The sequence below is a fragment of the Oncorhynchus keta genome, chromosome 2 (assembly GCF_023373465.1).
Source record: "Oncorhynchus keta strain PuntledgeMale-10-30-2019 chromosome 2, Oket_V2, whole genome shotgun sequence".
In the NCBI taxonomy this organism is placed as follows: Eukaryota; Metazoa; Chordata; class Actinopteri; order Salmoniformes; family Salmonidae; genus Oncorhynchus; species Oncorhynchus keta.
Genome location: NC_068422.1, coordinates 66,721,888 through 66,744,211, shown reverse-complemented (window position 1 = coordinate 66,744,211; position 22,324 = coordinate 66,721,888). Strand labels below are relative to the sequence as shown.

Here is a 22,324-nt window from a genome sequence, read left to right as displayed (position 1 = left end):
TCATCTACCATTATGACACATTCCTGGCCCTCCTCATCCACTGCAATGGACAGAAGTCCCCCCCCCTCTCTCTCAATAGGAAGGAGACTTCCTATTGACCTCCATCTTGGCTGTGCAATAGTGTGTCTCTGTCCTCTCCGTCTGTCCTGTGCCAAGTCCTTACAGATGCTTGGTCATTTCTCCATCCCAACGCTAGTCAATTTCGAGACTTTTTACAATTATCTTCCCAGAGTGGGTTCTCTGAAGGAGGCCAGTTTGTATTATAGCCAGCCTTCAAGCTATTTAGTGTCTCAAGCTGTTTTTCCTTCTCTACTTTACTCTGTTACATTGGAATGCCCTGGGGAAATTTGGGGATGTCTGCAATATCTTTGTCTTGCTGACCAGATTTTTGTTGGTTTTATCTTGTCAAGAAGCTGTCTCTCACTTTGATATTTCATTCTCTCTAGAGTGAATTGTGTGCTAAACTGTCTGATAGACAGTCATTCTCACAAGCGTCAGAAAAATGCTCCACTTCGTTTTTCTTTTTTTTTCATTGGCAGTGTAGCATCAGAAATATACAAATACAACATCATATTTGCTTTCTATTTATGATTAATAGGATAAAACCGAGTGATGTCATTGGGCATCATTACTCCAGATGACAGATTGTGAATGCAGCAGAAGGCATGAGGATACCTAGTGCCCACATCCTCTTTTGCAGTGCCAAGGCTGTTGGGTAGAAAAAGACAACACAAAGTACTCCAACTGCTGAGATATCTCTGCCATCTGGCCATGTTTTTAACACTCAAGTGTTTGTTAAATGGATCTCGATGAATCACCACATCTTGTTCATTTCAAATAAAGTGAATGTTCCCTAACATCCAGATGATACAAGCATGATATAAGGAGCGTGATGATGATGATAATCTGTAATATGGTGACAATAATGATGTGGTAAGGGCACATACAGTTGAAGTCAGAAGTTTACATACACCTTTAGCCAAATACATTTAAACTCAGTTTTTCACAATTCCTGACATTTAATCCGAGTAAAAAAATCCCTGTTTTAGGTCAGTTAGTATCACCACTTTATTTTAAGAATGTGAAATGTCAGAATAATAGTAGAGAGAATGATTTATTTCAGCTTTTATTTCTTTCATCACATTCCCAGTGGGTCAGAAGTTTACATACACTCAATTAGTATTTGGTAGCATTGCCTTTACATTGTTTAACATGGGTCAAACGTTTTGAGTAGCCTTCCACAAGCTTCCCACAATAAGTTTTGTCCCATCCCTCCTGACAGAGCTGGTGTAACTGAGTCAGGTTTGTAGGTCTCCTTGCTCCGACAAGCTTTTTCAGTTCTACCCACAAATTTTCTATAGGATTGAGGTCAGGGCTTTGTGGTGGCCACTCCAATATCTTGACTTTGTTGTCCTTAAGCCATTTTGCCACAACTTTGGAAGTATGCTTGGGGTCATTGTCCATTTGGAAGACCCATTTGCGACCAAGCTTTAACTTCCTGACTGATGTCTTGAGATGTTGCTTTAATATATCCACGTAATTTTCCTTCCTCATGATGTCACCTATTTTGTGAAGTGCACCAGTCCCTCCTGCAGCAAAGCACCCCCGCAACATGATGCTGCCACCCCCGTGCTTCACGGTTGGGATGGTGTTATTCGGCTCGAAAACCTCCCCCTTTTTCCTCCAAACATAACGATGGTCATAATACATCCATAGATATACCTCCAATGGACTCAAATGATGTCAATTAGCCTATCAGAAGCTTCTAAAGCCATGACATCATTTTCTGGAATTTTCCCTGCTGTTTAAAGGCACAGTCAACTTAGTGTATGTAAACTTCTGACCTACAGGAATTGTGATACAGTAAATTACAAGTGAAATAATCTGTCTGTAACCAATTGTTGGAAAAATGACTGCTCAGTAGATGTCCTAACCGACTTGCCAAAACTATAGTTTGTTAACAAGAAATTTGTGGAGTGGTTGAAAAATTAGTTTTAATGACTCTAACCTGTGCATGTAATCTTCTGACTTCAACTGTATAATGGTGAGATGATGGTGATGGTTATGGGAATGGTGATAGGCAGCCATAGCGGTGGGGAGGATGGGGTAGTCATGGTGATGACCATGTTGAGTGCCCTCCTCTCTACTAACTGTATCTGTCTCCTTTTCTGTATCTTCCTCCCTCCTCCTTTCTTGATCTCTCTCCCCTTCTCCCAGGTCAGAACATGGTGTTTCCCCCGGTGGCTCTGTGGGTGACGGTGGGCCTGGCTGTGTGTCTGCTGGGTCTGCTCATCGCCCTGGCTGCAGTCTGCCGTAGGAAGATCAAGGAGAGCTGTGAGGAGGACAGAGCAGGTACCTGTCTGTCTGTCTGTCTGTCTGAACAACTGTGAGAAGGATCAAGCAGGCCCACTGAACTCTGCAGTCTGTCTTAACAGCACCACTCTGTTGTCTTTCTGAACAACATTTTTCACAGGAACACACTGAGCCGTTCCATAAACACATGCAGAGACTACACTTGAACACCCATTTCAATGGAGATAGTTGGGCACCTCTTAAGAAACAACTCCCAAAATCCCATATGAATCTTCCAAGGTTAAAGAAGGGTGTGATTGGGTGCTTTCTTTCATCGTTGCATAAGCTTAGAGAAAAGATTAGAGAAAATGTTATTAGAGCCAAAAGTGATGAAAGTGAGAGAGAAACATTGATGATATAGTTCAAATGCAAAATGGCTGTCCCAATGATTTCCCCAAACCCTCACAGAGTAGCCCTGCCTGACCTGTGTAATAGTGAAACTGGAGCCCAGATAATGTGGAAGACACAGTGGGAGGAGGGTTGTTGCCAGGGATGACAGCGGGAGGAGAGTGGTGGTTGCCAGGGATGACAGCGGGAGGAGGCTGGCGGTTACCAGGGATGACAGCGGGAGGAGAGTGGATGTTACCAGGGATGACAGCGGGAGGAGAGTGGTGGTTACCAGGGATGACAGCGGGAGGAGAGTGGTGGTTATCAGGGATGACAGCGGGAGGAGAGTGGTGGTTACCAGGGATGACAGCAGGAGGAGAGTGGTGGTTACCAGGGATGACAGCAGGAGGAGGGTGGTGGTTACCAGGGATGACAGAGGGAGGAGAGTGGTGGTTACCAGGGAAGAGAGTGGTGGTTACCAGGGATGACAGAGGGAGGAGAGTGGTGGTTACCAAGGATGACAGCAGGAGGAGTATGGTGGTTACCAGGGAAGAGAGTGGTGGTTACCAGGGATGACAGCTGGAGGAGAGTGGTGGTTACCAGGGATGATAGCGGGAGGAGAGTGGTGGTTACCAGGGATGACAGCGGGAGGAGGGTGGTGGTTACTAGGGATGACAGCGGGATGAGAGTGGTGGTTACCAGGGATGATAGCGGGAGGAGAGTGGTGGTTACCAGGGATGACAGCGGGAGGAGAGTGGTGGTTACCAGGGATGACAGCGGGATGAGAGTGGTGGTTACCAGGGATGACAGCGGGAGGAGAGTGGTGGTTACCAGGGATGAAAGAGGGAGGAGAGTGGTGGTTACCAGGGATGACAGCGGGAGGAGAGTGGTGGTTACCAGGGATGACATGTTAACATGAGGTGCCAGTGTCTTGGACAGCTGGTTCAGAATCTTAACACCCAGACAGTGTTTGTATGTATATATGATTATCTGCTGCTGTGAAGGGATGCTGTGACCCCGTCTGTCTGCAGGAAGTTCATTTAGAAGAGTCTGATAATTAGCACTACTGAATAGCTGGGGACGGCTTGCAGGCAGAGTAGGGACTGACTGAGAGAACTCGGTTTTGAGCCGAGATGTATGGTGGGGAGCCGGTGGCCTGGCTGTAATGAGATGTACTCCGAGTGGAGGAGACATTTAAATAAAGGTCAGCCAGTGTCTGCACTGGTCCCTGGGGTTTAAAAATATATCTGGAACTGACACACGCACAGGCAGGAATAATTATAGCTCGATGGAACGTATGAAATCAAATTGAAATGGAAAGAGAGAGGGAGAGAGTATTACAATACATTCGTAGTGTTTCCCTTATATTAATTTCATATATACTGCAAAATATAAAACGTGCAAATAAAACTGCTGAAAAGAATCCTAGGGGAAACACTGATTCTATACCATGAGCAAAATGTCTTGTGGGGTCGCAGACCTGTTCTCCAGTAACCAGAAGGAGCAGGCTGCTCCTCCAGTAGAAGTAGAGATAGAGGGTTGATAAACTGGCTGTGCACCACTCAACTAAATGAGAGGTTAAGTCTCATTCTGTTCCCTGTCTGTGAATGTTTCCAAGTTCTTTAGGATCCTTGTTTGCCGAGTTGAAGAGTAACATACACTGACTTCTTCACGTAGCACGCAGACTCGCACACCCAGATAAATTGATACCTTATGAATACAGATGTGGAGATGTGTTGAAGTGCACATTCACAGCTGCTGGAACTGCAGGAAGCAGGAAAGTGCAACCTAATTGAGGCTGTCTTATCTTTTAATGGTGTTCTTGGTTTTGGCCAGATTGAAGTTGACTCTCTCCCCTGAAACTCTGGGTAGTGAGGGTAGAGGGGTCAAAACTAGTCCAAAACAGAGTAAGCCATTTTTCTTCCCTGTCATAATGTATATGGAGCAGTGGATGTGTATCCTAACTGGGCAGAGCAGCAAGTGGGATTGGAGTCTGGGAGATGAAAGCTCAATTTATTCTAGTATTTGTTGTAGTACATCTTTCTTCCTTACTTCCTTTTTTCTTTGGTTCACTTTTTCCTTCCTTCCTTCCTTCCTTCCTTCCTTCCTTCCTTCCTTCCTTCCTTCCTTCCGTCCTTTCCTTTCCTCTTCCTATTCTGTAAATGGACCAGTGTACCATATTCCTGAAGCTCATTTTACATTCAAATGAGCGTGTGATTTAATCAGACGTACCCCCGGAGTGTGTTATGTGGAGTGTGTTATGTAGAGTGTGCTATGTGGAGTGTGCTATGTGGAGTGTGTTATGTGGAGTGTGTTATGTGGAGTGTGCTATGTGGAGTGTGCTATGTGGAGTGTGCTATGTGGAGTGTGCTATGTGGAGTGTGTTATGTGGAGTGTGTTATGTGGAGTGTGCTATGTGGAGTGTGCTATGTGGAGTGTGCTATGTGGAGTGTGCTATGTGGAGTGTGTTATGTGGAGTGTGCTATGTGGAGTGTGCTATGTGGAGTGTGCTATGTGGAGTGTGCTATGTGGAGTGTGCTATGTGGAGTGTGCTATGTGGAGTGTGTTATGTGGAGTGTGCTATGTGGAGTGTGTTATGTGGAGTGTGTTATGTGGAGTGTGCTATGTGGAGTGTGCTATGTGGAGTGTGCTATGTGGAGTGTGTTATGTGGAGTGTGCTATGTGGAGTGTGTTATGTGGAGTGTGCTATGTGGAGTGTGTTATGTGGAGTGTGTTATGTGGAGTGTGCTATGTGGAGTGTGCTATGTGGAGTGTGTTATGTGGAGTGTGTTATGTGGAGTGTGCTATGTGGAGTGTGCTATGTGGAGTGTGTTATGTGGAGTGTGCTATGTGGAGTGTGCTATGTGGAGTGTGTTATGTGGAGTGTGCTATGTGGAGTGTGTTATGTGGAGTGTGTTATGTGGAGTGTGTTATGTGTCGGTGACATGGGACACACGGCCCTCTGTGATAGATGAAGGTCATCGTGGGGACATGGATGATTCACATCACTCCCCTGGGTACAGGGGATATCTGTCCTCTGTGAGCTTCCATCTTCCAGGTGCTTCATCCAGCTGTTGCACTCACTTGTTATTTATCCCTGCATGCGTATGGGATGTAATTAATCACTTAAATAACCTTCTTATATTGGACCTAATCTCTGAAATCCATCTCAGAGTTTTACGGTGGCCGCTTCCCCTTGCCAGAGCAGATTTCACTCAAACTCTGTGGATGGCAGCCACCATTTTGACTTTGACATAGAGGCGTCTCTGAAATGCCTGGTTCATCCTCGTACTGTAGAAGTGTCCCTGGAGGCTGCTCTTCCCATAGTGTCAGAGGTTGTTTTTTATTTCACCTTTATTTAACCAGGTAGGCTAGTTGAGAACAAGTTCTCATTTGCAACTGCAACCTGGCCAAGATAAAGCATAGCAGTGTGAACAGACAACACAGAGTTACACATGGAGTAAACAATTAACAAGTCAATAACACAGTAGGGAAAAAAAGAGAGAGTCTATATACATTGTGTGCAAAAGGAATGAGGAGGTAGGCAAATAATTACAATTTAGCAGATTAACACTGGAGTGATAAATGGTCAGATGGTCATGTGCAGGTAGAGATACTGGTGTGCAAAAGAGCAGAAAAGTAAATAAATAAAAACAGTATGGGGATGAGTTAGGTAAATTGGGTGGGCTATTTACCGATGGACTATGTACAGCTGCAGCGATCGGTTAGCTGCTCAGATAGCAGATGTTAAAAGTTGGTGAGGGAGATAAAAGTCTCCAACTTCAGTGATTTTTGCAATTCGTTCCAGTCACAGGCAGCAGAGAACTGTAAGGAAAGGTGGCCAAATGAGGTGTTGGCTTTAGGGATGATCAGTGAGAGACACCTGCTGGAGCGCATGCTACGGGTTGGTGTTGCCATCGTGACCAGTGAACTGAGATAAGGCGGAGTTTTACCTAGCATGGACTTGTAGATGACCTGGAGCCAGTGGGTCTGGCGACGAATATGTAGCGGGGGCCAGCCGACTAGAGAATACAGGTCGCAGTGGTGGGTGGTATAAGGTGCTTTAGTAACAAAATGGTTGGCACTGTGATAAACTGCATCCAGTTTGCTGAGTAGAGTATTGGAAGCTATTTTGTAGATGACATCGCCAAAGTTGTTGCATCAGGACAGGAGGTGTTGGCTGTTAACTGAGGAGAGGCGGCTCATGGTCTCTCACAGAACATTTACACTCCACATTCATTATTCATATTTTAGAACCAACTTTTAGAGAACCAACGTCATAGTGCTGAGGTAAAGGGTGAGAGAGAGAGAGAGGAGATCGGTGATTCTATTTCCCTCTGTCTTCATCATAAAAACTAAATGCTGTAAAGGTTTCTAGTGAATGCTTGTTTAAACTAACTGTCCTTTTGGCACCAGAATTTAGAGGAGGACAGCTGCTCAAATATGTGTCCTTCTCAAATGGATTCCTGTGAAATCCTCCCAGATAATCATTCTGAGGAGGGATCCAGAAATAGGTAGCTATGCCCTGCGAAGAAAGGGGGAAAACAACTCACTTGAAAAGCTGGAGATTTGAATGAATCACTCTGAGAAATTATAACCTGTGGGCATACACATACTGTCTGAGTGTGGTGTTTTCAAAATACGAATACAAAATGGACTTGAAGGAATGTGGAACGGAAATGGAATAGTGTGATGTATGAAGGACTGTGGACACTACAATAGAAGCAGCATATATATATTACTGCTGCAATTGTTTTTGTTATTTTGCAAGGATTTTCTCTCTCTGTCAGTATTGTAAATTGCAGCATACAAAAAAACTCAGAGACAATATTGTTGCTTTCACGTTTAATTTGGTCCAATGATCAGTTGAATCTGGGCATGCAGTAAGTGTCTGACACTAAATGCAGACTCTGTCTCTTAACACAATGGAGCTGAGGATGGTGTCAGGAAATTCAAATCAGCCGTCCTCTGGTTCCTCTGTTCCTGGTCTATTTTTGGAGTGTGCGTGTGTGTAGGTGTGCTTGTGTGTATGTGTGTGTGTGTGTCCGTGAGCACGTTTATTACTGCCTCCGTGTGCCCATCACTGTGGTTTCTGTCAGCCTGGCCCAGTTGACAGTATGTTTCCAGAGAGGAAGGCCAGTGGCCATAGCTTAATGTGATTACTGTCTTTGTGAGTGGGCCAGGCCAGGGGGGGCAGCTGTGGTCCAGTGCCACATGCAGCCTCAGCCCCCGACTGAGCCGTGAAGCATGAGCTCACCGTAGGTTTAAATGAGCTGCTGCCTTATGAAATCCAGAGGAATAGTGCATTGCGTGCGTGCTGTTGCGTGCCTGTGTGTTTTCTGTGTATTTAATGGTCTGATGGCTTCTCTCTCCACAGCCAAGGAGCTTGAAGAGGCCAAAGAGCTGCAGGAAGAGGAGCAGTCTAAGACAGGTCAGCCAAGGCACATCTGGAACAAGCATCACCACATGTTTACACCATACACATAGAGGCTAATTACTCCTCAATGCTCCTGCATACCCCATTCTAATTCAATTATGAAATTGCAAAGAACTTACATGGAATGGATATGGATATCTGCAATGTCCAAATGCAGTACTGATGTTTGGGCGGTGAGCACGTTTTTCAGCACAATTGTGTGATACTACTTAATATTGTGTCCTGAATGAATTGTGCTCTGAGTCAAGGCCATGGTGGATACCAGGCACAGGCCTGAACGACTCTGGCTCCTGCGTTAATGTCTTTAAAGTTATTCATTTGACTCCTTCTTTCGTGTGATTGAATTATTTAGCCTCCCTGTGAAAGCCACAGTTAATACTATGTGATTTTAATAAGCCGAGAGGTGAAGGAAGGTCTCTGGGCAGAGTGGACAATGGCTCATTTCCCTAATTCGTGTCTCGTGAATGTTTCGAAGAGAACTCTGCAGCCCAGTGGCAGGAGCAACCCATAGTGGCCCCCATACCTACAGGTGCAGTACTGGTTACAAAGGAAGACCTCCAAGACCCTCCACCTCAACCCACTATTTTCACCTGACTCCTCAACAACCCCCTCACCGTTCTCTTTTCCTTGAAAGACACACCTGTGCGGGCGGTGGTGGGCGTGAGCTGAAGAGGGGCTCAGCGGCTCATTCTTCTGCCTTCTGATGTAGCTCTTTAAAACACTCCAGACAGCAGCTTTATTTTGCCATCTGGCTCCAATTGCGCTGACAAGGGGAGAGGTTCGTGTGTGAGTCAAATGAGCTGAAATGAAGACCACTTTAATAAATGCAGGATGATGTGGAAGCTGCGTTTGTATGTTATCTTAATGAGCTGTCCGGAGGAGAGCGTGCCTCCCTTTTCAAAGCCAGCCTGATTGGAACAATAACCAGTGATAACTAGGAGCCTGGGCTCATCCTGGGCCTTTGGAAAGGGAGGTGTTCCCCTCACCAGCATTACAGCAGCTAGCTAGCAGGGTACTGCTTTACAGACAAGATGCCTGGCCTGAAATCCTTGATGTGCTTGCAGCTGGAAGAGCCAACAACACCCATTCCCCCTCCTCTATTTCCAACATACACATACAGTATACACACATACTCCCCACTCCCCAACCCTCAACTCTTTTTCTGAAATGAGTTTTGTAATCTGAGCGTGATGCGCAGTTTAGAGTTAGCTGCTGTAATCCCAGAGCAGCACACTGTTTGGAGTGGGCTGCAATCTCTCTCTTTGCCCCACTAGCCCCTGTCTGTCTCTCTGCTCTGCTCTCTCTGCATCCTGGGCTCTGTGGAGTTAGCCTAGGCCCTAGAAACAGGGCACTGGCAGAGTGTGCATCGTCATGACCCAGTTCTTTCATGAGGGAAACAACATCAGAAAGAGCAATTTGAGCACCCTCCGAAAGAGGCAGAGAGAAATGAAAGTGGTCTCTCCGGTTGTGAGGTGAATTAACCCTCCTACCTGGCTTGCAGAGACAAGGTGCCGTCAAGGTTGAAGACAAGCTAGTGTCATGCTCCATAATGCTGATACCATGGAGTGAGACCACGTCACCCATACTCCATGGCAACAGCTGAAAGATGGATGACAGTCGCTTGAATTGCAGTAGAGCGGCAGGTGCAATAGCTCATCAACCTAAATATCTTGATGATTTTAATACACTGCACAGGAGACGGCTAGGGCAGCTGCCTCAGACTCAGTCACATCACAGTTGGTGTATTCCCATAGCAGTGTTTGTAAGAGCCTCCACAATTCAGTGGGATAGGTGTTTAATCTCCTCAACCATGACAACCCTGAAAAGTAAAGTTCAACGACCATATTACGAAAGGGAAAAGGCATGACCATGTGATTTCTAGAGAAACTCTCACATCTCCATCTCTCACGTTAGGCTTACATCCCCCTCCCTTTCCTCAGGGAACCAAGATTACACATTGCACATTGTTTTGTGTCCTTTCATGAAATAGTCATATTCCCATGACCATGGGTATTAGGAGAACCACAAAGTCATGAAAAATGTCCAGCTGCAATCCTCACTGATCTACTCAGTACTACTGATGAGGAGAAGGTGAGAGGAGTCTAGAGAGCCAGACACACCCTCTCTCCCCAGCCCCAGCCTCTCTCCCCACTCTCTCTCCCCAGCCCCAGCCTCTCTCCCCAGCCTAAGTCTCTATCCCCAGTCCCAGCCTCTCGCCCCAGCCTAAGTCTCGATCCCCAGTCCCAGCCTCTCTCCCCAGCCTAAGTCTCTATCCCCAGCCCTGCTTCTCTCCACCGACCCAGAACCCAGCCTCTCTCCCCAGCCCCAGCCTTTCTCCCCAGCGTCAGCCTCTACCCAGCCTAAGTCTCTATCCCCAGACCCCGCTTCTCTCCACCGACCCAGACCCAGCCTCTCTCCCCAGTCCCAGCTTCTCTCCCCAGCCTCTCTCCCCAGCCCCAGCCTTTCTCCCCAGTCCCAGCCTCTCTCCCCAGTCCCAGCCTTTCTCCCCACCCCCATCCTCTCTCCCCAGCCCCAGCCTTTCTCCCCAGCCCCAGCCACAGTCAAACCCGACAGGCCTCTCTTTACACAGCCACTGCAGCCAGTGTGGTCTGTGGTGCTCCTCTTGTCATGTGCTGTCCCAGTGTGTCACATATTACTGCTTAAAGATATGTAAATACAGTCGTTATGATTCCTTCATTAGTGGATGTGGGCCACAGAAGAACTTCAGGAGAGCTAATTAACAGACGTCCCTGTGCTGTACGGCTAAGTGTTCCTGTGCATAACTCGTGTGCTTCTGCTTGTGTTCCTCACTAGTATAGTATAGCTTTTCATATATTACCGTACTACTTGGCCAGATACTGTTAGCTAGTGTGTTGCTAGAAGGTTTCCCTCTCTCCTCTTTGAACTGTTAATGGCGTGTGCTTTGCGTACTGAGCAGGGTTTAGCCTCTTCTCAAGGGTTATCTGTTGGTCCGGGAAGAGAAGGCCAGCAGATCATTGTCACAATATGAGAGAGATAGCGGAGGGATAGCTGCTCCTAAATCATGTGGAATAATGAGCGCTGTCAGACCTAATGAAAGCAGTCAGCAGCATTCTGCATCACAACAACATGGAGGGCCATTGACAGCACGTAGCACTGATCAGAATATTAGATAAAGTAATTGCAATGAGCTTGCAGGATGTGTCTCTGGGAGAAGAGGTATAATGTACACCCAGGGGCAGGGCTCCTGCTCCATTAGTCGAGCAGGGTTTAGTGGACAGCAACAAGCATTCCCAGGATGAATTCCTGCACACAAACGTCATCTGTCCCCCCCTTCCCTGTCGTGTGACCCGTGCCCCTGCAGCCCAGTGAAGCCCCCATGGGGGGAGGCATCGTGTCGTCAATCCATCTCACTCCCCTGATCTGCCTCCCCTTAGTGTTCCAGGGCGCACCACGCGTCGGTTCCACATGAGCACTCCGCTGCAGTGGCTAATTAAATAAAGCACTGTGCCCTCTGCTTCCTGTTAGCCTGGGCAAGGTTGGTGCACACACACACAGGAGATGAGAGGAGAGAGGGAGGGACAGGGGGTTGGGGGTTAAAGAGAGAGACAACCGTTAGATTGTAATCCCGCCTCATTCGTTCATTAGGGAGAGTCATGATAAGGTTGGGTAAATACTGTAAACTAATGTGAACCTCCAGATTGGTCTGATGTTTTGGACCTATAGCCCCACAAATAGGGCTGTGGAATTCATGAAATTTTGTCAGCCGGTTATTGTAATGCAAATAAATACTGGTCTCACGTTAATTTGACCGCTAATTAACATAAACACGTTTAGCTTCTCCAGGCCTCCATGCATCCATGCATCCAAGCTGCTGATGCGTGCTTTTGGAACAACTAAACTCAGCAAAAAAAAAGAAACGTCCCTTTTTCAGGACCCTGCCTTTCAAAGATTATTCGTAAAAATCCAAATAACTTCACAGGTCTTCATTGTAAAGGGTTCAAACACTGTTTCCCATGTTTATTCAATGAACCATAAACAATTAATGAACATGCACCTGTGGAAAGGTCATTAAGACACTGACAGCTTACAGACTGTAGGCAATTAAGGTCACAGTTATGAAAACATAGGACACTAAAGGGGCCTTTCCACTGACTCTGAAAAACACCAAAAGAAAGATGCCCAGGGCACCTGCTCATCTGCGTGAACGTGCCTTGGGCATGCTGCAAGGAGGCATGAGGACTGCAGATGTGGCCAGGGCAATAAATTGTACGTACTGTGAGACGTCTAATACAGCGCTACATGGTGACAGGACATACAGCTGATTGTCCTCGCAGTGGCAGACCACGTGTAACAACACCTGCACAGGATTGGTACATCATAACATCACACCTGCGGGACTGAGTTACACCAGGAACGCACAATCCCCCCATCTGTGCTCAGACTGTCCGCAATAGGCTGAGAGAGGCTGGACTGAGGGCTTGTAGGCCTGTTGTAAGGCAGGTCCTCACCAGACATCACCGTCAACAATGTTGCCTATGGGCACAAACCCACCGTCGCTGGACCAGACAGGACTGGCAAAAAGGGCTAGCGGGTGATGGTCGGATTTGCATTTATCGTCGAAGAAATGAGCGTTACACTGGGACCTGTTGGATCGGAGGGTGAGGGCTTGGGCCATTCCCCCCTGGAAATGTCCACGTGCCTTGTTGGAAGAGTGAGATAACATCTCACAGCAAGAACTGGCAAATTTGGTGCAGTCAATGAGGAAGAGAGTCACTCGCGATACTTAATGCAGCTGGTGGCCACACCAGTTACTGACTGTTACTTTTGATTTTGACCCCCCCCCCCCCTTTGTTCAGGGACACATTATTCCATTTCTGTTAGTCACATGTCTGTGGAACTTGTTCAGTTTATGTCTCAGTTGTTGAATCTTGTTATGTTCATACAAATATTTACACACGTTAAGTTTGCTGAAAATAAACACAGTTGACAGTGAGAGGACGTTTCTTTTTTTGCTGAGTTTACATGGAAAACTATTTATGTAATATACACCATCACAATAAATCTATTGTTTATTTTAGGCATGTCTAAAGAAACATTATGATATGAAGACATTTTATTTCAGAAGAACAGAATATGAGTTGGCCTACTGTATGTTATCCTATCTATGCCATAGGCTGTAGGCTTGTTCATTTATCTACAAGATATGCTTATAAGTCCTGTGCCCTTATTTTATATGATTTTATAGTAAGAATAATATAATTTAACTTTGCTGAATGAAATAGAAAGGATATTTTTCCCATTCAGGAGCGAGTGTGCATATGAAGTGCCTCTGTTGGGCGTAAAAGTGATTGGAAACAGGTCAGATACACTAGATTTAGAGTTATTTGGCAACTTTAGTTGTGAATGATACGAACCTTAGAATGTCCTAGAAATGAAAACAAATGTGGGCTGCATGATGCGACTGACTATAGGCTATTGATGTTTGTGAAAGTAGCAAAAGAATTCTTGCGCTATGTTCCTTTCCTCAGGCTTCACATGCTGTTCACTATTCTCAATTGAATCGTGTGTTTACTAATATGTAACATTTGTTTGGATTTAGAAAGGCCCATTATTAATTGGGTAGGAACAGGGACAGGGGGGAAAGACAGGCCATCTATATGCACTCTAATAGTGAATGGAGGCCGCTTTCCTGCTGGTTCGGTTTTTAGGCTACTCTGGTTATTTCACTCCATGCATCAACCACTGTTTGAGGAGCATGCAGCCTCTCGCTGCGCTACATGTGATATTCCACCCAAACTCTGTATGCCATGGGCTCTCCAACCCTGTTACTACAGCTACCCAGTACTCTGTATGCCATGGGCTCTCCAACCCTGTTACTACAGCTACCCAGTACTCTGTATGCCATGGGCTCTCCAACCCTGTTACTACAGCTACCCAGAACTCTGTATGCCATGGGCTCTCCAACCCTGTTACTACAGCTACCCAGAACTCTGTATGCCATGGGCTCTCCAACCCTGTTACTACAGCTACCCAGTACTCTGTATGCCATGGGCTCTCCAACCCTGTTACTACAGCTACCCAGTACTCTGTATGCCATGGGCTCTCCAACCCTGTTACTACAGCTACCCAGTACTCTGTATGCCATGGGCTCTCCAACCCTGTTACTACAGCTACCCAGTACTCTGAATGCCATGGGCTCTCCAACCCTGTTACTACAGCTACCCAGTACTCTGAATGCCATGGGCTCTCCAACCCTGTTACTACAGCTACCCAGTACTCTGAATGCCATGGGCTCTCCAACCCTGTTACTACAGCTACCCAGTACTCTGTATGCCATGGGCTCTCCAACCCTGTTACTACAGCTACCCAGTACTCTGAATGCCATGGGCTCTCCAACCCTGTTACTACAGCTACCCAGTACTCTGTATGCCATGGGCTCTCCAACCCTGTTACTACAGCTACCCAGTACTCTGTATGCCATGGGCTCTCCAACCCTGTTACTACAGCTAACCAGTACTCTGTATGCCATGGGCTCTCCAACCCTGTTACTACAGCTACCCAGTACTCTGTATGCCATGGGCTCTCCAACCCTGTTACTACAGCTAACCAGTACTCTGTATGCCATGGGCTCTTCAACCCTGTTACTACAGCTACCCAGTACTCTCTATGCCATGGGCTCTTCAACCCTGTTACTACAGCTACCCAGTGCTTCATTTGGGAAACCTAGTGAAATCTGATCAGGAACATCGAGAGTAACATGTTTTCACACCGAAACCTATTCCATTAAACTGTTGACAGCCCCTCTCTCTGCGTGAAAGTAATGAAAGAGAGAGGAGGAGGTGGAAATGCACGGTGGTGAGATATGCTGTAGCTAAAGGTAATGTGTCAGCCTATTAATTATGAAAATATAAAAAAGGCCCTATTTCTAGGCTATTCAAAATCAAATACAAATTCACTGAAATTGAAGGCTTAGCCGCTCTGCACAATCAATTTACCAACCGCATTGCATAGGCCTATAAGTTCTCTCCTAGACTCATGGATAGAACATTTGGAGTGTAGCATAAGGTAAACAGTCCATCCAGTGTGCATAATAATGCAGTCCACTCTCAAAGGTGATTTCTAGAAACGACAAATCATTCTTTAATTATTATTTTTTAGGGGTGGTGTTGGGCTCACAGGCCAATGTGTATGCATAAACTCGAATATGCATATTGGTGTTTTGAATTAATCATCACCTTACAAAGCGCTGCCCATTGAATTGTGTTAGGCTTTGAAACAACATCCACAATGACCATGTTTTTCTTTCCGTTTCAACCTGTTGTTGAACTTCTTTCTTCAAATGTATCAATCGCAGTGAGGTGAGTTTTAAAAGCACACACAGTTTGATGATGAGTTTGATGGGATTTTCTATATCATTTGCATTAATGTCAGTGTGGTTAGGGGGACAATAGAGCCCTGAGTACCAGTCCATTAGCGACCTGATGGTCTTCAGTGAGTTGGGTACTACTACTTGCATGTCAAGATTGCATAAGAGGAGATTACTGTGACTCAACGGTCACATGGCTCATGTGTGGCGGTAATACAGTCACCGGAACAGCCCTACACGCAGATTACAAAGAAGGTATGAAGGCTGGCTACATACATGTTCACATCTCATGCTACTGGGAACCACTTTCAGCTGCAAATAGCCAACAGTTCTACTGTACAATGTTGTTTTGTTCTATGATCCTAATCGTCTTACTGGCATTACAAAGCTCATATTCTCATATGTTGTTCTGTCTTTCAGCCATGACCCCCCTGAAAAGCTAAAGCCAATAGAACACAGGTAAGAATCTCATAATATGACATCATTACACATCCTTCATGTGTGTATGTGCGTGTCCGTGTGGGTGCGTTTGTGTGTGTCATGTCATGTTGTCTTCGCATTTCATTTTCAGGAGGCAGTAAGTGGTCTCGAGGCCCCAAGGTCTGCAGAGGCTGTGGGTAACTGCTTCTGTAATGAGCCTCAGGCTGCATTAATTCTGTGAAGGACAATCAGGAATTTGGGAATGTCTTGGGTCATTGGTTGCTATGACAAATGTATTTCTGTGCAATGTCATTAGAAGTGGGTTTTGAATATTCCAGCTCCTTCCTAACCCACCTTAAAGCCGAATTAATGTTAAAGGCCCAGTGCCGTCAAACACATGATTTTCCTCAATTACAGCATGTTATGATTTGATATTGAGATTTTTTTTAAACGGCCGCATTAGACCTTTAATCATTGGAGCGATGACTCATTAAGTTGCCAGCACCAGGTGTGTTTGTGTGTCTCTGTGGGAGACGGGAGTGACACAAGAATACAGGAGGTTAAAAAAAGACAGGCTGGTTGTAAAGTGAGAAGCATCAACTTTCTCTCGTTCTCTCTCTCTCTCCCAGCCCGACAGACACGTAGGTGTTGATAATAGTCTTCGTCACCTCAACAAGTCACTCTGTTTATAATCTGTTTCTTACAGTGTATTTGCTCCCTTTAGTGGATTTGACTTTGCCAATCTTTTGCTCACGGTATTTATTTAACATGTAAAAAAAAAGAGAGAGGAATTTGACTGCATAAATCATTTAGAGGGAGGATGCTTGTCGGCTCAGCCCATCGACCTACAGTACACTACCTTAAGGGTGGAGGAGTAACTGATGATTACATGTAATCAGTTACATGTAATCTAATTACATTTTTTAAAACTCTAAACAGTAATCAGATTACAGATACTTTTGAAAAACTAGATAATTATTTATTGGATTCTGTTAAAATCCAGAAAGGATGTTTGCAAGAAAAAATGGAAAAAAATCATTACGACACCTTTCTGTTTTATGACATTCAATTCAGCATTGAGAAAATACGCAACTTTAAGTTCTCTGACCACAAGTCAGAGACCACTATGAGGACACAAAAAATGCATTTGATGGTGTCATGATCGTTGAAATTACCAGACCAAGGCGCAGCGTGCATAGAGTTCCACATGTTTATTAAAATGAAACTCACCAGCAAAAACAATAAACAGCAAACGAGACGTAACGACTGGAGTGCTCAAAGACACTACACAAAAACAAGATCCCACAAACTAAAGGTGCAAAAAAGGCTGCCTAAGTATGATCCCCAATCAGAGACAACGATAGACAGCTGCCTCTGATTGGGAACCATACCCGGAAAACAAAGAAATATAAAAACTAGAATGCCCACCCAAATCACACACCGACCTAACCAAATAGAGAAATAAATAGGCTCTCTAAGGTCAGGGCGTGACAGAAGGATCCTGTTTGCCTTCTTGTCATAGATCTGGGGGAAGTAATCCAACAGTAACTGAAAGTAATCAGATTATACTACTGAGTTTGGGTAATCCAATATCTACTTTACTGATTACCGTTTTGGACAGGTAAATAGTAACTGTAACGGATTATATTTAGAAAGTAACCTACCAAACCCTGCCTGCCATGTAGCCATACACACTCCTCAAAAAGCAAGCCATTAAATAGCTAGCTATCTAACTATTGGAAAAATATATCTGCCGTTCAGTCTCTAGTATTCAGCTTGCTATCTGAAGAGGATGTACAGTATGGTTGCCTACCATGCAGCTGTGTAACGACACTGTCTAGAGAGACTTATGGAGTGTCTGGATGGTGTGGTGTGGTGTGTTCCCTCTCCCAGAACAGAACAGCCCAGTGCAGTATACTCTCTGTCTATATATCTATCTGTCTGTCTGCCTGTCTCTCTGTAGTGAGGGTCAGGTGGACCATGCACAGACAGCAGCAGTAATGCAGTGGCAGACTGTGAGGCCTCATCCATCACCCAGTGACTGGAGCCTGGTTTCTGTGGCCCCTGGTCTGCTGCCTGTCTTTAGAGAGGGATGGGCTGGCCTATCGGCAGGCCAAGCATTGGGAGGCTGTGTCAGGCTCCACCTCACTCCCCTGGTCCTACCCTTCCTGCCTAGGCCTGGGAGAAAGGACTGCCCGGGCCAGGAAGCCCAGGTTGGGAACTGTGTTGTGGCTCTTTTAGGAAAGCTTCACTAGCTGACAGAGGGAGGTTAAAGCCGTGAAGGCCAAGCACATTTTTGTCACCACAGCTTTTTCTGTGAAATCTATATTTTCCTCTTTCATTATGACGAGCATGTTTGATATTGCTCGTGGATATTTTTAGAGGCGTTTCAGAAGCTTTCCATCAATTTTGACCTGACTAAGATTGAACCTGTCACATTAAAGGAAGCAATGAATGCAGTGTGAGAGCTTCCTCTTTATTTTCCTTCCATCCATAAAATAGCTGGATTTCATAGGGCAGGTTTAGGGGTTCAAGACATGGATCTGTTAATAAGACGATGGGGTAGTTTCCCTATAATTATATTCATCACATTTTGAGAATAATCACGAGGGCCAGCTGGAGTGAAGGAGCTGACACTGCATTTCACCACCACACTTTGTCAACTCACACATATTATGTTACTATGCAAATTATACAGATGTTTCTCTTGCTGTAATAACACAAAGCAAAGTTATTTGGTGTCAAGACAGTGATATCAATATCTTTATTGTGTGTCTATATACAGTCACATTATGTTTTTATTATACAGTGATTGGATCAAGCCATAAAAATATAATTTGCTGAGAGGGTCAACCATGATGATAGAGGGTGGAGGAACTCATTTCCTCTAATTACCCCAAATAAAGTAGAGGCACCAAGAGTCACTGTCTGAGTCCAAAATGGCACCCTGTTTCCTATATAATCCTATAAGCCCTGCTCAAAAGTAGTGCACTATATAGGGGATAGGGTGCCATTTGAGCCACTGGCTGTGAGGTTATCTGACATTACTGCGCCCTGACCTTCACGTTCAGTCCTTAACACTGTCGCAGGCCAATATCCTGTAAACCATATTCTCCTGCTGAATCACCACTGATCAATTATTTTAATATTTCTGTGGCCATTTTATCGATTACCTCATTTATGCAGAGTGCAGCATATCTTATTAAATAACGTAAGTTCAGTGCATCTGATTATCTTGTTTTACTGTCATGGGACATTTTGTTTTCATAAAACCTTTAACCTTCTTGATATATCTGTTTATATGCGATTCATTATTATTTTCTATTCTTATGTTTCATACAACAACTGCAGGCCACTGGGTATGGAATTCACTCACCTTGCGTGTCCATACTGTGTTCACATCCAGAGCTGTTGCCATGGTTAGTAATTAGCCATAGTGAGTGCTCGCTGAAACATTGAACAATGGTGAAGCATCTCCTGTAATCCCTCACAGAGGACTGTGTGTCCTTGAGGGAAGTGTCATTCATAGTGGAGGACTCTCACCTTGTCTGCTAGTCGGCTTTTACCTGAACGGCAAATAGACAGCCCGATTGCGTTTGTTATCGGCTATAGCATGGTGAGATATTGTGTCAAACGTACACGTTTACACTGCGTATGATGATCCACGTTAATCAGGAGGACATATTACTCCAAATGAGTCATGTAAAGAGAACCTCAGAAATCCCTTTGTACTGGGAGCTGCAGCACACATGCCCTGATATTATATCTGCCAATGGAAAGAGGATGTATTGTCAAGGCCAGACACAAAGAGAATAAAGGAAATCCTGTGTGAATGTGAGAGAGGAGAGGCAGAGAGACAGATATGGCCTAGTCATCCAGCAACAGCCAGTACCACAAATGAATTCCAATGAGAGAGTAGATATTAATACGTCTAGTAGGACAGGCCCTATAGGTACAATTAGCTCTAGATAATGGCCCTCTCCACCCTCTTTTCTACTAGAGCTCTAAAATATTGATTTTAATTTCCCCCTGTATATCCACTTAAACTCTGGACTGTCATTCTAAGAATCTATCTCATTGTTATGTTTTACAGTGTTGGCCGAAGGGCTTATTCTGTCTCTGTCCTGTTTTAGGGAGCAGAGACGACACATCACTTTGAGGAGCCGCACTCTTCTCTTTTTTTTATAAGAATGAGGAAGAGATAACTAGGAGAAGAAATAAAGTGAGATATAAAAATGGGAAATGGTTCCTAGAGCATTTAAGGTATAGCTGCCGTGCCGTGGCTCGTCGTTGAGAGAGAGAGAGAGACACCGAGAGCAAGAGAGCTGGTGTGAGGTGAGGAATAAGCTTCGCCTGGCGTGTCGGTGGGACCTTTGGGTGCGTCCGGGGAGAGGGCAGGCGCCAGGCGGCGATGCGGCTCCTCAGGTCACTGTTGTGTCAGCGCCGTGGCGAGGCTCGTCTGATGTTGATGATGTCAGACAGGACACTTACGCTGGGCTAGAGCTCTCCCCGGAGGTGTTGGCTATGTGCATTATTTAGCTTATTGTCTCAGCCATTTATCAGGATAATGAGTCTGCAACCCTATAATACTGTACTGTACAGAAGCACCAGCTACTGGATGATGAGGGAAAGCCAATAAAGAGATGTTCAAAAAAACTGCATCATATTGATATTGGAGGATGGTCTAGGATGGATAGTTGTACTGCTCAGAATATCACTGACTGCATAGTATTTTGTAGCTTTGCTTGGAGAGGTTTGGAGTGGAGTCATATGCATCAGAATAGTGCAGAGAAAAATCAAATATAAGGACCAAAGTTGCTGGCTGCACTTTTTTTTCCTTTGTTGTTTTTTTTACCTTAATAACGATTTTCATGACAAGGAACTCGTAATATCAGTGTGCAGTGGCAGGCAGCGGGAGTGTGGGGACTGAATCACTGATCAATGACAGCTAATGAACACGGCAGGAGTTCTGCTCTGTTTGCCTCTCGACAGAGAGCCCCGCTCCTCTGAGAGATATTTTTCTTCTATTTTGCACCCCAAAAAAAATACAGGAGGCTTCATTGAAACCAACTGCCTCTGGGCTCAATTAACTAGCATAGATTACTCATAATCCAGATGAGAGCCTTGTTATGTAATACACAGCATGGAGACCACCCACCGTCCCTCCACCCTCCCTACAACCCACTGCCTTGGGGCCCCGTGACAGTGCATTGCGGTGGGTTGCGGTATGCATGCAGAGGTACATATATACATCACATATGGAGTGTCTCAGGTGATCTATGGATCCTGAAGGCTGTTTATCACTCCATCATGGTGACATGGTACTGAGTCGTGTGCAGTCAACACAACACATAGCTCTGGTGTCACCTGGCTGTCAGCAACACTTAATATACCTGGCTCAGGCTCTTTGGTCGCTGCTGTCCTGATGCCCCTGGCCTGGAATGACTGTCCAACCCCCCTACATTACATGGATGGAGAGACACTCCTCCAGAGCATTCATCATGTCCTCCATCACCCCACCGGGGCAGAGGGCCGGGAGCCTGGTGCCTGCACTGTTGTCTCTTCTCTCATTGGCCACATGAGTTGTCCAACTGGGGTTGGGACTTTTATGGAGGCCTCCACTGGCATACAGTACACAGTAGCACACACCTTCAGACTTGTTTACACCTTTTACAAATGTCATCTCAAATATGAGCTGGTATAATTGTGTTGAAACACTGTTCTTTTAAATTGGCTAAATGAATTACATACTGCTAAACTATTGTCAGAAGAAGGAAAGGTGTGTGAACATCAAGAGAATTACAGAAGGCAGAAATGTAAATACAGAGTAGTTAGCATACCCAAATGGGAATAGGCACAAATATGCTGGATTTGCAGACGGTAAGGCTGCATTTACACAAAATACTACACAGTCAGCCCAATCACATCAGATCTTTTCACATCAGATCTTTTTCAGAGCTGATCTGATTGGTCAAAATACCAATTAGTGAAAAAAGATCAGAATGGGGTTGCCTGTGTAAATGCAGCCTAAGATCTCTTTAGTTGAGTCAGTGTTATAAATCTCAGGGAGAAAATACATGGCTCCAAATGTAAGGCGTCTGGGCTGAAAGATGTGTATCACTGTGTTGACAAACTGGGCTTAGTGCCTCAATGCTGTAGAACAATATTTCATAATGAGAAACTATTCTAGAACTGAGGACTAATGATTTACAAGAAATCAGGGGCTTAACATTTTTTTGCCATTTAAAGCCCTAAGAATTCCAGTTCTAGAAGGTTTCAAAAGGATCACCTTCCTCAACCTAGACACTGTGACTGTTTAAATGAATGAGCTCTCATGAATTCTGTCACTCAGCCACAGTGATGACAGTGCAATTAATGATTATTCGACCCGACACAGGCTTAAAACAACTTCCTGTCATGGAAATCATAATACAATCTCT

The 22,324-nt window shown here is 45.1% G+C and overlaps 1 protein-coding gene across 1 annotated transcript in view; it reads left to right on the top strand.

The window, feature by feature from the left end:
• Positions 1 to 22,324, top strand: part of LOC118358992 (CD276 antigen) — a 92,205-nt gene that overhangs the window by 63,019 nt on the left and 6,862 nt on the right. The window contains exons 5-7 of the mRNA XM_035737089.2: positions 2,218 to 2,352; positions 8,057 to 8,110; positions 15,885 to 15,923. Coding sequence (XP_035592982.1) covers positions 2,218 to 2,352; positions 8,057 to 8,110; positions 15,885 to 15,907 — 212 coding nt within the window. The 3' untranslated portion in view covers positions 15,908 to 15,923. The remainder of the gene's footprint in view (positions 1 to 2,217; positions 2,353 to 8,056; positions 8,111 to 15,884; positions 15,924 to 22,324) is intronic.